General features: G+C 43.0%; 1 protein-coding gene across 1 annotated transcript in view; it reads right to left on the reverse strand.

The window, feature by feature from the left end:
* LOC144818541 (alcohol dehydrogenase 1-like) overlaps positions 1-16,730 on the reverse strand; it is a 444,364-nt gene that overhangs the window by 166,853 nt on the left and 260,781 nt on the right. Inside the window, exon 6 of the mRNA XM_078676060.1 lies at positions 12,846-13,106. Within this exon, the coding sequence (XP_078532186.1) occupies positions 12,846-13,106 (261 nt within the window). The remainder of the gene's footprint in view (positions 1-12,845; positions 13,107-16,730) is intronic.

Here is a 16,730-nt window from a genome sequence, read left to right on the forward strand (position 1 = left end):
CTTGCCGCAAATAACTAGGGGTGATTGGATACTCTGTTTTCAATTATATACTCATCACTGTTTATATTTTTCAGAAGCACCTGTAATTCTCTTCAATTACCGTGTTTGGTCAGACTCCATTCTGTGACTATCTATATTACAATCGGGAGAATACACAACCTTTTAAGGTGAACATCCTCATGGAGGGTTACCTCATAAACATCATAAATACTGCTCCTCCTGTTTATCAGATAACTTTATTTGTCTTTGTACTTTTACCTTTCTATCCACCAGAAAATACTTTGGAAATTTGAATCCCGAGGAGTTGTTTTGGGTGATTACACCTATTGCTATAGACTGACCCCTACCAGGACAGGTGGGTTTTTTGGTCTTTCATAGGGTCTGAATACTCATATGGATCCTGGTGACTATACAATGATCTATCAGGGATCAAAAGTCACTTATGGATTTTACACAAGTTTCTAAGATTTAATGGGAGTTCTGTTAGAATGGCTGTGCTAATGTAGATTTCAGAGATATATGTTTCACATTCTAATGGTCTTACCGATTTTCCCTCAGAAATGCACTGCTCAATTTGATTTTTTTTGGGAGGTCAAGACCTACTAACCTGTTCCAGATGGACTATAAATGTGAGGTGCACTTTTTGAAAGAGGTTTGGGTGGCATGATTTTGTCTACCATGGACTGATACCTGGAACACATATCATTTCCTTTGCTTCATGGAAACACTTCTTATTTTTACTTTATGTATGACCTTGTACCTTTCATGGATCCACTTTTAGGTGATCTTGTAATTACCTTTTGATAATGGGACTTCTCTCAGCAATACCTTTTGTGACAATCACGACTGTGTCATCACTGTGGTAGTGATAACTGGCAATTATGATACACATTTTTTGGACATGAATGTATGATTCCTTACTGTATTTTTTGTGTATTATAAAATTGTTGTACCCTTGACGAAGTCACCTGTGTGACGAAACATGTGTTGGTTGTGCTTTGTGATGTCACCTATTCCATATTGTGGCTGTACTTAATGATGTCACCTACTCTATATTTTTGAAGATCTCAACTTACACATAATAAATGAGACTTGGATTAATATATATTTGATTTCTTACTTATTGGACCACATATATGTACTGTTGGAACTTACGTTCAAAACTGTGCATTTTGATACTTAATGAGTGCTGTGATATCTCTCTTTTATGCATCGTAGGTGCAATGGCATAAGATCAACAGCATGTTTGACACCTTTGGTAGTAGGGTGTCTGGGTATCATGATCTAGCACCATTGCTGACCCCTTTGTTAGATATTTACTTACCCACAAAGATTATGTTTTACCAGGAGGTGCACTCATTGACCACTACTACAGTTTTTTTTAATTTATGTTTATTAAGAATGTAGTGAAAATAAAAGTAATTTCATTATCTCATAAAATATGAACCTCTCCTGGAATTATTCACAATCCTTTAGGAAAAATCATTTTCTCAAATAATGTGTGAATAGAAATTATCCAAAAACTAAAGTGAGGGTCTATTATTTTATATACATTCACAAATCCCTTCCTTATCCGTTGTCAATGTTATAAGAAAGATGTACTTGCCATATCTACAGCATGTCAGTGACTGAATAGTCCTCAACTCCATATTTGCCACACAGCTTGAGTAAACATTGATAACAGAATAAAAGAAAACTGGGTGGTATGTTGCTGGAATAACTGCCCATGGTGGGATTTGAATTTCAATTAGACTTGAAACCTATTATTTCAAATATTATAAGGGAGCAACGTATATGCATTAGAGTTCTATGTTATTCTTTCTTTTAAAAAAGATTTTAAAAAGATGCACTTCTTCCTTATGCAAGAACACAATGAATACAATAACCAATATAAAATGCAACTATTTGCATGTTGATCCCACCAGCTGCCCCCGTGCAATCCACATGTATTACATCATCAATGAAACAAGTGGCAGTCACTATCACCCAAATTATGTGTGCATCAGCCCGTATAGGTTCACATTTCATCATCAAACATAGTTTGCATAGGACAGGGGGACCCAGCACGACTTCCCAGTAATCCGTCGACGAATGGCAAACCTTAGAATTAATCTGTGTACAGCCTCTGACCCTATATACTGCTATTTTCAACCCCATGCAGTGGTCCGCACCCCTTATTCCACTCTGCCAGTGAAGGCGGAGGTGTATCCTTCCACCTCTTTGCTATATCCTGTTTGGCAGGGTTTGACCCCAAGAAAAACTGTGGCAGATTGTAGCAGTTACCAACCAAGCAAGATGTCACTCCCTGGCAAAACAGTATCAATACACGAAACCCCCACACTGTGTGTAGGAATGTCCTTTCTGTGCTCACACAGCAAAGGCAAACAGAGGAGGCGATAATCCCCATCTTCCATAAGCGATGTTGCATGATGTATACCCTGTGAAGTTATTTAAATTGTAATAGTCTGAGCCTACCTATGATGGCCTCAGCTCCAGTTGCTCCCCTAGCTTTAGTCCACTCCTCATCATCAAGGCCTCTCAAGTCCTCTTCCCATGCTCTCTGAAGATTAGGGAAAGTGACCTCCAGGTCTCCTGAGAGTAGTTTGCCTTCCATTGGATTAAATTCTGGGAGTTCGGTCAGAGCCACTGTATAGGGGGCCAAATGCATAACAAACCTGCAGATAGTAATCGGACATGACTACGATGAAGATCACACTCAATTTGCAGAGTTTAAATGGATTTCTGGGTGGCATCACTCAGAACGTCACCAAGGGTGGATATCACTATTAAGTCCCACTTCTGAAACCCGTCCAATCCAACCACCTGCGGCAACATGTGGCCTTGCCAAAGTGGGGTCAGTTCCGTTAGTCTCCCCCACCATCCCATCTGCCAGAGGGTGTGTTTCCACAGGTTGAAACCTACCTTGGTCGCTGGGGGAAGGCCGACAACACCTCTGCCATGATATAGGAAAGAACTAAGTGAGGTGCCCCCATGGCCCATTTCTCAGACACAAAGGATGAGTCGCCTTGGAAGTCATGCCACTAGTCATTATTAATCAAGAGGTGCAGGGCCCAGTAGCAGTGGCGGCTCCTCGAGGTAGTGCTGCAGGGCACTGGGGCGGTGAGACGGTGGGGCTGGGGAGGGGTAGGGTGGGGGTATTAAGCTCTGCCATATGGCCAAACAGAGTTAAGTAAATAAATAAAGAACTAAAACAAATTACATTGAGCGAGCTGCAACACCAAATGGCGATGCAGCGTGTACAATGTAATACGTCTTATTTATTTATTTATTGACTTAACTCAGTTCGGCCGTATGCTGGAGTGTACTACCCCCCACCCTGCCCCTCACCAGCCCCGCCCCACCACCCTGTAGCACTCCCTCAAGGAGCCGCCACTGTCAAGGAGTAGGATTCAATGGCAGCCGCTGTGATTCCCCGACGGTAGAAAGACTTAAATCTTTTGCTAAGGGCAATACAGGGAATGCCATTGTCCAACAGGAAGCTGCGAAGGATAGGGTTAATTTTCTGAACCCAATCTAATTGGCTTTTATACTGAAAGTTTTGTAATTGGTATAAGAAGCGGGGTATAGAAACCATTTTGAAAACTGCTGATCTCCCAATCAAGGAGAGAGGCAAGATAGACCACAACCGAATGTCTGCTAATAATTCATCCAGCATGAGACAAAGGTTGTGCTCGCAATCTGTGGACACGAACACGCACAGGTATTTGAAGCCCACCATGGCGATCTGCAGTATAGCTGCCTATTCAAAGTTATGCGGGTATTTGTTTGCTGGAAAAACTATTGATTTGAAAAAGTTTATTTAAAGACCCAAGGTTTATCTGAAGATACATAATATTTGCAGTGTAAGGGTCCTGTATATTTGGGGGTGGTTAGGAAGAAGAGGAGAGTGTCCTTGTACAATGCTGTTCTGTCTGAAGCCGTAACGCCCCACTCAAACCCACATACCTGGACATCCATTCTCGCCACACAGCCAGTGGCTCCATTGAGAAGGAGTCCGATCGGGCTCAGACCACATTTACCAACACCACTAGGTCTGTATATAATAATATGACATATAAGAGAAACCTAGGGCTGAAGTTGAGGTGGTGAAGAAAGGCGAACATGTACTCTCAGCTCACCAAATCAAATGCCTTGTGGATATACTGGTGAGGAGAACTGCCGCCAGCCCTACCAGCCTGCCCACCAGGGCCAATGCATATTAAAGATGTCTTACATTATGTTGGGTGGCCCTGTTGGGTGTAAACCCAGCTGGATCAGGGTGTATTAAGGTGGCGATTGACTCCAGTAAATGAACTGCTAGCACCTTTGCCTATATTTTATCTTTAAGTTCAAGAGAGAGATCGGGCGATATGGGGATCGATTTTCTGCTGCTCGGTTTGACTTGAGAATCAGCACTATCTGCTGCCAATCTGGGAGCAGAGATTAGCGATCAGCAGCAGTATTTATGACCACCAACATGTAGTCCTGGAGTTTGGGAATATATGATTTTAAAACATCAAATGGAAGGCCATTAGGCCCTGTAGATTTTCCCAGTCTCAGTGGTGCCAGGGTTGGTGACAGCTCTTCCATCATGAGGTCATCATCCAATGGCCAACCTACGCAGATGTCATGGTCTTAAGGGGCAGGTCAACTACAAACTCTTCTATCTGTTCCTGTGATAAAGTCTCCTTCCAAGCATATACAAGTTTGTAGTAGGCTGCAAAACTACGAGCTACGTCTCTAAGTTCTGTATATAGAAATCTGTTTGGGTTATGCAGGAGGGTCACAAATGAGGAGATACAGGTGCTTTGACACAGTCTATGCAGCATTTTACTGGGCTTGTCTCCCCATTGGTATATGTGGCTTTGTGCAGCCCACCAGGACCTTTGACCTCTTGCCTGCTGATAAAATTAATGTAAGAGACCCATCTGTCCCCGGGCCATTATTCCAGCGGCATGTAGACTTTGCACGTCTAAAGTGGTAATTGGAGATTCCAGTGTCCGCACCGATGCCGTCTCTCTTCAGTGGTGTAGCTAATATCAGCATCTCACAGTGTAGCTTTAAGGGCTTCCCAAAGTATTGCCGGGTATTCCACGGATCCAGAATTATGAGTAAAGTAGTTACCAATGGACTGACCCATGTGTATTTTATAGTTTGCATCTTGTAGGTTCCAGGGTGACAAGCACTATCGAAAGTCAGGGCATAGGTCACTCAGGCAGACCCAGAGACCAACTAGAGAATGGTCAGATAGCCGTTGTGCTGGTATGTTAGTGTCTATAATCCTTTCCATCTGTGTACATCATATAATGAAATAGACATGAGAAGGAGCCAAACGCCTGCTAAAGGAAGGTGCAGCTGTGCTCGGTGGGATGATGGGTTCTCCAGATGTCCTCTAAGATCAGTGCATCAACAAAGGGTAACATGCAACTGCTCCTGGTGCCCGAAGATGGTCCATGTGGCTGCCATTGATCAATAGAGTTATCCACAACTCTGTTCCAATCTCCCTTATCAATGTGAGTCCATCCAAGAACTTTCCCCAAAGCCAAGTGAATAATTTCAGTAATGTTTGACTTAGAGGAGGAGAGTGAGAGGTGGATCGGCCCAAGCCTTGGTAAGTTGAAAGGGAACACAATTCTTTATCAAGATGCCCATTTTCATAAAGCCCCTTGTGAACCCAGAGTCAAATACTTAGATGTAGCCAAACTTAGCCAGACACTGGACCTTATTGCCTCTGAGATAAGTCTCCTATAAAGACAGGACATCTAATTTTATTCTCTGAACGTACTTCAGGACCGCACCTCCTTTGATTTTATCCAGCAATCCATTCATGTTCCAGGACAATACATGAAACTGATCGGCCACTTCCATGTCAGCACTGCATCTCATGGCATATTCAGGTGGTAAAAGGGAAAGGGGGTATGATCAGCAGCAGGGCCGTGGGTGACACGAAATGGGCCAATATAACATGAACAACAACATTTACCCAAGTCGCCCCTCCCCATACTTCACAAATGTGATGTATCCATTGCAGGTCACACCACTGCAAGGGCCAAACTGGGAGCTCCACAGGGCCTACTTCAGCAATACCCCATAACACCGGAAGTCCGCTACCACTCTCTAAGCCTCAGTGGAAAACACTGGAGCTCAAGATTAAACATAGTGTTCCCTCAATAGGAAATTATGCAGCAGGCAAGGACTAATGCTCCACCTCAGCAACCACACAGTCTTTCGGATCATGTTCTGCTACAGGTTCTCATTCCGGCCATGCCTGGACAAGCTTGTTGCCCGCAGCATCAGGTGACAGGCATAGTTGTAGTCAGCAGGGCAAGGTCCAGGTCTGCCTCCACCGCCAGATTTGTCTGGTCGGGATGCAAAGGTGCCAATCCCGTTGAGTATTTCTCCAGGTTGAGTGTGATCTATTTCTTCTTTTCACTGGGGTTTTTGAGGATCGTGCAAGCCCATCCTCTAGAGAGGAGTTGGAATCCATTCTTCGAGGAATATGTGGTAGTTTGACATGAACTAATTCATCTGCCCACTGAAAGACCTCCTCCAGCGTCTCAAAAAAAAGAGTTTGGGATTAATAGATTACGTTCAACAGCATGCATTGAATATTTACATCGCAAAGTGGCTTTTTAACTGTTGTAAAAGATTGCCACTGTTGTTGTACCAGTCTGGCGTAATCCTGAAAGATCATTATAGCTTGGGATTGGAACATGACTACCTTGGAGCCTGGCATGCTTAAGGATCATGTCCCTGTCCATGTAATTCAAGAGTTTTGTGATTATGGGATGGGGCCAAGCTTCAGGCAGAGGATGCAGCACCAGGGGCCTCTGGGTGTGTTCAATTACAAAACAGGGGGACAGAGCCTCTGAGGGCATAAAAGATCTAAGCCACTGATCCAAGAAGCACTCTGGGGAAGTACATTTGCGTTCTTTGGAAATCTCACAAATCGTAAATTGTTTCAACATGCTCTGCCCTCAGCATCCTCGACTCTTGCTGCCAATTTTTGGGTCACAGTAGTGAGCTGAGTCACTGTCTGCTCCAGCATGTGGATGGAGGCTTCCAACCCCAACACTCAGATTTCCACCTCTGTGATCTGTTCTTCATTTTATCCAGATGCAGGAGGGTGACTTGCTCCCCACTGTGTCAATCTTGACATGCAGCATGTCTCTAGATTGGGTGATGACTGCCAGGTAGACAGCATTACCTGGGACCTGTCTTCCATGTCCTTCTGCCCCCCCCCGCCAAGCCTGAGCCGCACCCCTAGAATGAGCATACTGGCCTACGGTGCCCTGCTTGCCTCCTGGAGGAGCCTTGCTTTTAGCCATGTCAGGAGTGCCAGTTCAGTTGAGCCAATCTGAGCTTCTCCAGAAATGCGTTGCTGCTTCCGACCCGCCAGTTCCTCACAAGGATCCAATAAGTGGGCCTGCCATCTAGGACGTCCAGTAGCAGACCCAGTTCATGATCCTGAAGAAACAAGGGGGGAGTAGAAAGGGGCACAAAAGAGCCAGCCAGGACCGTGACAAGATTACCTCCCAGCCTCACTCCAGGCACAGATCCCCTGCCAAGAAGCGGAGGGGGAACAGATTTCAGGGATTAAAGAGGGCCAGACAGTCCAAAGGGATTAGCCGCCTTCAGTGTCTCTTTCCTTCTTGGGAATCATGGGTGGCAACAGCCCCATCAGCCAGGCAGAGGTAGGAGAGAAGCCCCAACAGTCACAAGGCCTTGCCGTTCCATGGGCAGTCAAGCATCGATCAACTAGGCTTGGGGCTTCACACTGAGCACAGTCGCCAATCTGCTGGGCCCCTAGTCCCCTGCCAGCAGCACCCATCAGGCGCCAACTCACGGTTTGTAGAAATGGCAGGGGGTCTGTCCACTTTGGCTGGGGTCAGAGTCACGGCAGCCATGGCTCAGGAACACCTCGCCCACTAGGCCCCAGCTGCGCAGAATAATTAGGCCTGTCAGAGGTCGCCGCAGCACTTGGCTGCAATGCTGCCGCAACAGCTCTGGAAGGAGCAGTGCTATGCCTCTCTTCATTCCATCACCCATGCAGTGTCCTCCAATGGGGCCTCCGCAGAGTGGGGGGCCACGTCCAGCACCACACATTCAACACAGGCCCAAGGTCATATTCTTGACCATATTTTCAAGTACTATAATGTTTGCTTTCTTTTACTCTCCTGGGGAAAGGAGTTAGTCTAACGGCTAGGGCGGTCGACCTCGAATCTGGGGAATTTGGTTCGAGTCTCGGCAATGACACTGAAGATCCTGTGATTCTGGCCTAATCACTTAATCTCCCCATGCCTCACATAAATTAATGTGTCCTCATGTCATGCAACTTGTGCTTTGTAAAGCACTCCGAGTTCGTGCTATATAAAACTCTGTAAAAAATAAATTAAAAAAAAACATTTTTGATAATGTTCAAAATTTAAGTTTCATTGTGTTTTGATAAGTTAGCTATATTTTAAATATCGGGTTGTTGCTGGTGGATGTTACATTTTTTGTAGTTTTGTACTATAATATTTTTGTTTGCTCGTTTGTTTTCTGTTTCTGTCTCTATAGTTCCTTTTTTCAGATTTTTTGGTTTGTGATCCTGTTTTATTTTTTAAAGTGAATTTTACTTGTGTCATCTGGATTGCATTAGTGTTTCCGTAGCATTTTATATCAGTTATTTTAAAAGGGGGATTCTTTTTCGTGTCTTGCGTTACTTTATGATATTTGTCTTTTTCTCTTTTTTTAATTTGCTTCTTTGTTCTTTGTCTCTGCGTGTGTTTATGGATCTTTTTATTTGCATTTTTCCTACTTTGTTTTATGTTTCATGTCTTTCTCTTTGTTACTGTGCGTCTGTCCCTGACTGTGCCACTTTCTGTTCTTAGGTATTTATGTTGCCCTTTTTTCTTGTTACACTTTGTATACCTAATTGTATTTAGTTTCTAATTTCTTTCTCTGTTTCTCTTTTTCTTTTCACCATTGTTTCACTTTCTGTGTTCCTTTGCCGGTCTAGTTTTCTCACTTTGGCTGGTATTTTGTTTCTGTTGTTGTCAATTATTATTTTTCTCTATATATTCTGTTTCCATCTCTTATTTAAAATGTTCATACAACCAACAGCACATGTCCAACTCCATTGAATATAGTCATGTCAGTCGCGGTTGGTTGTAGTGCTTGGCCCGACCAGATCCTGCTTCCAACCTGCTGGAGCTGTTCACATTGGCTATATGAGTGCTAAGTTATTCGTTGCAGAGCTAGCATTTGGAGCAAAGGCCTTGTACCCTTACCAGGACCCTGACATATTTATTGCCTCTCTAGAAAAATAGACATCTATGGCCCATGTGAAAATAAGTGATCATCACTGAAAGCTGGCATAGTGAGAGGAATTCTGGCATATATACGGGGCATGCACGACCGGATGTCACATTGAGCATCACATAATTAGCAGCACCATGAAATTCTTGAAAAGCAACCAAGCAATATTGGTTGTTCCTTGGATTAAGTATCACTCCGACATGTATTAGAACACCCTGATGTTTAATATGCTTTAACTTAGATAGTATTGTATATTCTGGCAAATGAAATGTTATGGACATGGAAATAGTGATGGGCATCACATTATGCTGCAGCATTTCAAATGCTGGATTTCTATTGGCATTGTATGCAAACTCATTTTCCCACATTTGTCTCTATATTTTAGATTTCCACATTTTTTAGTCCAGGGTCAGAATTATTTCCTTGCTGTAAATAAGTTGATTTGTTTTAGACTGAGCACCTGATTTAGATCTTGCCACACAGGTTACTGTATCACCACGGTGAAGGATATCCCATCCGTCGAAATACAAATCCCATTATATCCTATAGGATTTATATATTGGCGGATGGGATATCTGTCACCGTTGCGATGCAGTAACCCGTCCGCCAAGATTTACATCAGGCCTTGGTATTTTTCTTACGTGATTTGTTGCAACAAAGCCATGCTGTCCATTGATTTAGAGCAAAGGAGGTAGTTTTTGAATATTTCATTAGTCCTATTTAATATGTCCTTTGTAACCCCTGGAATTGTATTTTATGGATTTAGCAAATGGTACTGTAAACTTGGCCTTCAGGACTTTTTTACTTGTGGTTAAAAGACCCCAAATATTACCCAAAGATCGCCAAAACGTCAAGGGAGAGCATACTCACTAAGTTCACTCTCTGATTGCACTTTGATATTGAAAAGGTTTCCAGAACAAAGTTTCTGTTTCTGGTGCAGGAACGCCTCCTAAAAGTGGCTGAGTGAAATCTACAAGATTTTCATTCGATCACTTTTGGGCCCATGCTGCGTCAAAACCCTGTGTCTGCTTGAAGCAGGCGTAAGGATTGACACAGCATTGTAAGAATAGGGCCCGCAGCGCATTGCCGGAGCTGCGCCGCGCTGCAACATCTCCTCTCATAACACTGAAGGTTCTCCTATGTGGACGTCATGTTTAAAGCACCCACTCAGCAAAGATTTCTGTTTAGAGAAAAAAAACTCCCAATGCCAGAGTCTGTGTTCTCTAAACAGAAAGGGCCAATCAACATTCTCTCTGCCCGTTTACGCCAAGAATGCGTGGCTAGTTCAGGAACTGAAAATGAGTGACAGAAATTCAGTCTTATTGAGGTTACTCTGACCTAGCACCCACATTGCAGATAGGCTGCGCCATCATAAGTTTAAACCAGCAGAGTTTTTATGGACTTTGCATGTGTAAACACAGCAATGCCCCCATCTCTAAGTAGAGCAAGGGAAATACAGGTGTGGTAGGGTGGAAACTGGTGCTTCTGCTCCACCCAACTATAAATGAGTTCACTGGGATTTGACTGACAAGAACCTACCATCCAGCTGCGCATTCTGTACTTTGCTTTCCTTATCTGCCCCAGGGCTTCAGATATAAGAGGCTGGATCATGTAAAAGTGTTGCTAGCACTGTTACATGGCCTTGGTGTTATTTAAGGCAGTGTTTGGGACAAAATACCTTTTATTATAGTACTGTGAAAGCAAATGTATAAGGTGATAATGTGTGACAATAACATTTATGCTCATTTGTAGTGTTGCATTTTGTTGTGGTGGTTCTATATTGTGTTGTTTTTGTGAGGGTGTGTGGTTATGCTGTATTATTAAATTGGACTGTTTACCACTGTTTAATGTCACAACATATTGTTTCTCTAGATTTTCAACTAGTTAAGACACCAATCAGTGCCAAACGGTGTCGCAGAAACCTCAGCTAAAAATAGCACTCAAGTGGCTCACTTTACATGGCAGCCCCCACACACATACACATGTATAGCCGAAGGGTAACTTCCAGTGATGAGTTACTTGCTCTGTCATTTGCATCAACTGGTGCATACGATGTGTTTTTAGCTCCTGGTAGTTCGTGTAAATAATAGTAAAAGTCAGCTGACACCAGCACAATCTATATCACTCGGTCTCCTAGTATGTGAGCACCGAGCAGAGTTTTAACTGGAAGACTGGTGGTACCAGTTTACAGAGCTAGTGGTGATAAATGTCCTCCTCCTAAAATCATAACCACAAATGCAACACCCTTAATGAATACAGCTAATGTTTTGTTGTGTAGTGAATACTGTGGCCACAATTAGCTGGCGGTAGGCAACCCAGGTAGCACTGTTTGTCCACAAACATTTACTAACAACTTCATCTGCACAATTGATAAAATGATCAGTGGTCAGAATTTCAAAATCAACACAAAGATGAGCAGTGCATGCATGTGTTCTACTGGGAGGTCACCTTGATTACCACATTGAAGCTCATATTTCACAATAAGAATGGCATCGGATTTTGAGTAACTGACTCAAGTACAAACAAGCCCAGTATCTTTCTTTATCTGACACCAATACCAATACTAGGTTGTCTGAATTATACAAATATTTGTTATTAATCTTCTGAGCCATCAGTCATACAGCCCACTCTCCATTCAGAGGGGGTCCTGATATCTTGTACCTCTGAAGATGGATTCTATTGTACTCCATATCTTAAGAGCGAGCATGGCATCAATACATTGGGACGGTTTGACAAGGATTTTGCTACAAGGAGTACCGATTTACTCTTGTAGTACTTCTTGCTTACTCATTAATTCGATAAGAAAGCTAACAGTTATACCGGCTTCTACCTACCTATATGCGTCACTCAGGAGCAAGCCAGGAATATTTCAAAAGTAAGTCACAGCAAAATCTTAGTAAATCGACCTTGTGACTATATTACACAATCTTAAAACTGTCCTTGTGCTCCATTCCTGACCCTGGAGATGATTAAGTACCTCAAAAGATAGGCAGTCTTTATGTGAATTTTAAAGAAGAAAAGGTAATCATATGGTCAGGTTATCAACGTTGAGTGCAAGATGTAGATATGAGATTATAGTTAAATGGATGGCACAATACAAGGCAGCTTGCTGAAGCACCCATCGTCCTCACAGCTAGAATGATTTTAAGGGATACAGTGGCACTGGCAAGACACCACGGTCACACGCCTCAAGCTGGACAATGAACATACCAATCCGTCCAATGTTGGGCACTCAAAATGGTACAGCAGATCTCCAGTTACACACCAAGCAACACAGAACCTATAGACAAACGATTGTCCACAACAGAATCATCATGATCCTTCTCCATCAGAATACAAACTCTAGCCTGTGTCCAAATTGTCAAGACAAGGAATGAAGGTATGCAAACCCAGCAGAACTGTGAGTCTATACTAATGGTAATACATTGCAATACATTTTTTTTAATATAACATAATATATGAACAATTCTTGCTCTACTTTGCACTTCTTGTGTATTTAACGTTTAGCAGACAAAAGAGCTGCTGCTGAGAGCAAGTTGACATACCATAAGATCAGTGATTCCAACACACTCAAAGGTATAGTCCGCGCCACCATCCGTCATCTCCGCTATCACCTCGTAGATAGGTTTGGAAAAATCCTTGGGACTGATGCATTCAGTGGCTCCTAATAGTCTCGCCTTTGCAAACTTATCCTTATTGATGTCAACCCCAATGATCCGTGCAGCGCCAGCGACTTGGCAACCAATTATGGTTGATAGACCAATTCCTCCAAGACCAAAAACGACACAAGTAGACCCAGCATGAACCTGAAAATGAAGAAAAGAGGGTAAGGAAATGTGGGCGAACTTTAAAGTTGATTCATTAAAGAAGGATATGAAAAATGTGCTGTTCGAAAAAGCTTTTGGAATTAACTTTGATACCGTACAAGTCTCTGTCACTTTTCAATCAAAAGAGTTGGGCATCATTGCACCCACAGCTTTCTTACGCCTAAGGAAGAAGAGCCTCCAGATATCCCCGATACTACAACCCTTAGGAAACTAGGGACATGTCTATGAGAGCCATCATCTTCAGTACAAATGGATCCGCTCTCTAAGTAAATTGTGAGAGTATAAACACCCAAATTGACACAATGTCCCTCATTACAAATGGTGTGGTATAATACCCATTACACCCCTGGAATTACTGTTACCGATGTTCCTGGTAATGTCAGGGAGATTAAATGGCTATAACAAATGGGAATCGAAATTACCATGCTGATTCCTGGTTGTTTTTACCCAGTGGTTCACCCAGACACTTAATATGCTTTCAGTATGGGAAATCTCTGACGTTCGGTGTTATTAACTTAGCATCTATATATGTTGACAATATCTATTCTTATCTAAATATGCTTACCTGCTTTCTATTTGATAGTTAATATTTAGGTAATGACAATTCTGCACATTGTAATATTTTAGATATTCAGGTTGTAGACCTTTAGGAGGGCACCAAGGGATGTTAAAAAAAGATGAGGGGACAATCTATTGAGTAAAAATGGGGTTGGGGTTAATGAAAGATACGCATATGTGCATTTTCTTGAATGATAATTGAGCAGGTAAAGAATGTATATGCTATTACACATAACAAATTATAATTATAGAATTTAATGTACATGACTATGGACAGTGTAGTAAAGCAAAGTGTTGGGGCCACCACCTTTGGAGAAATCAACCATGTTATTTTGAAAATGGGTGCAATATTAGGAGATAAGTCACTGGTGGGTAATTTAAAAGTGAGACTACAATACTCTCTTAGAAAAGCTTCACGGTGACCAAATCTCCCACTCCAGCCTAGAATGTAGCTCCGTGGTCCTCCTGGCCTGGAGATCTGCATTGTGCTGAATGGGATAGGACTACACACTGACTCTAGAAACACATCTCTTGCAGGAGTACTGGTTGGAAAAGTTGGTACAGCTGATGACCATTTGGAGATGGGACCTCATCAGTATGAGACCACTACCATTATCATTCTCAAAAAGTGTTTTTTCCATGTAATGTTCGTTTGATGGGAAGAGGAGGTTTCTGAGGTAGGAGTATTCGGCAAGTGGCACTTCTCTGTGCGAGCCTTCAGGGAGAATCCCTCTTCATTACTACCTCCACCTGACCTTGGACTCTGCAATGCACTCCCTTACAGGCTTGATTATCCACTACTCCTCTCCAGTGCACCTTATCTCACAGCTGACCTTGGGCCCCAGCCCCATATCAGGCACCATTGGGCTCCACTTTCATTTTTCCCGGTAAAAAACATTAGTAAAATCACATTCAAACTTAAAACATTGAATATAGCAGTAAATATAATTAGCACGCACTGTTAAAGTATGTTCCCGAGTAGCCCTTATGACCAGACTGTTAATTAAATAAACAAAACCAGAAAGGCCATGACAGGGCCGGCTTTAGCGTTGATGCGAAAGTCTTTTTTGGTGCCACCCAATAACCTCTTTCTCCGTAAATACCTTTACTACCACCCTCCCTCAGTGCCCCTTATCTCTCCCTAGCACCCTCCGCTCAAGACCTTCTCCTCAGACTACCTCACTACCACCCTCCAACAGTGCCCCTCATCGCTCCATAGCCCCTCTCCTATAGACCTCCTCCTCGGACTACCTCACTGCCACCCTCCACCAGTGCCCCTCATCTCTCTGTAGCCCCTCTGCCCATGACCACCTCCTCAGACTCCCTCACTACCACCGCCCCTTATCTCTCCCTAGCACCCCCTCCACCCCATGACCTCTTCCTTGGATTCCCTCACTGCCACCCTCCACCAGTGCCCCTCATCTTTCCGTAGCCCCTCTCCTATATGCATTTCATCTGTTGTATAGCACTACTCATATCAGTGTAGTGTGTGTCAGTACTTTATACCACGCACACATTATACAGAGACAATGAATAATACAAGTATGTAAATCAGTCTACAGGGAATGTCACATAAGCCAATGGGGATTACAAGGTGTATGAATCACATGTCATCCATACTGGTGGGCGGTATGTTTTAAGAGGGTTTGGTCTGTAGAAACACAACCTTAGGATTTAAAGAGTATTCCATGGGGGTCAGCTTTACTGATAAAAATGTATATCTGGCCAAAAATACTCATTTTAGCAACATTAGAATAATGAAAGACTGAGGAAGTTCAAACAATATCACAAAACAAAAAAAGCGAAGTTCTAACTATACCATTCATGTTTGTATGCAGCTCTTTGTTGACAGTTCATTGGTCACTGTCCTTGTAGGATTGTAACTTCTGAACTGCAAGTAACACAAGGATCTCTGTGACAAGGGCAGTAACCCACTGAGCTTCCACATAAGATACAGATGCTGAGGAAATGTCTTCCTCTACTATCACTCAACCACAGGAAAACAGTCGTTCAGGCTCTGATCGGGTCGCGACTGGATTACGCAAACGCTCTTTTTTTGGGTCTACCGAAATATCTTATGACCCGTTTGCAAGTTGTCCAGAATTCGGCAGCCCGTTCTATTTTTGGACTCCCGAGGAGAGCTGGTGCCACTGCCTTATTGAACACTCTTCATTGGCTACCTATCTCCAAGAGAATCCTTTTTAAATGCCTGACTGTGGCCTTTAAGGCCTTACATGGCATTGGCCCCAAATATATTGGGAAACGTCTTTCCCGGTATGCGCCAAGCAGGACTCTTAGGTCATCTGGTCTGTCTCTGCTTACTGTCCCTGCAATTCGCCGTGCACGATTGGGAGGTCGATCTTTTCGCTACTTGACACCTAAGGCATGGAACGAACTACCACTGTTCCTGAGATCGGCTCCCTGTCTTCTTACTTTTAGAAAGGATTTGAAAACATGGCTTTTTGGGAAATAGTCTTTTCATTTCTGCCCTTTTCTGTTGTGTGGTTGCCTTTTATGCTGTTATTCTTTGCCAAAGCGCCGGGATGCTCCTCTGGAGTCGCCGTGCGCTATAAAAGAAATAAAGTAACATAACATAACATAACATACAGTTCATCTGCATTTAAAAACTACTAACAGACAAATGATTGCTCTCCAGCAGGATGGTTAATCATGAGCATTATCTGGGCATTTTGCACTGTCTTATTGTTGTCCTGCATCAGCCATGATAATGATGAAAACTGTTCAAATGGAGCACACACGAAGTATATGTCCTGCTGGTCCTGTGCAGATTTAAGAAAGAAACACAAATAATAACACATTCTCTTACCTACTCCATAAAACAAGCTTTGTGTCACAGCCCAATGTGATAAGCAGCTGCAGGGGTCAGGAAAGGTGAATAGGAATAGACAAACGTATTTTCTCCTGCACTGCATCGAAAAAGAAATATCCACGCAGCTGAACAGGAGGCAAAGGTGACTGGTGTCGCCTTTCGCCAGTGGAGATGAAGGGGTGAAAAAATAAACAAAGCCTCGTTAACATGTAAAT

This window comes from Lissotriton helveticus, chromosome 2_1, assembly GCF_964261635.1.
Source record: "Lissotriton helveticus chromosome 2_1, aLisHel1.1, whole genome shotgun sequence".
NCBI lineage: Eukaryota > Metazoa > Chordata > Amphibia > Caudata > Salamandridae > Lissotriton > Lissotriton helveticus.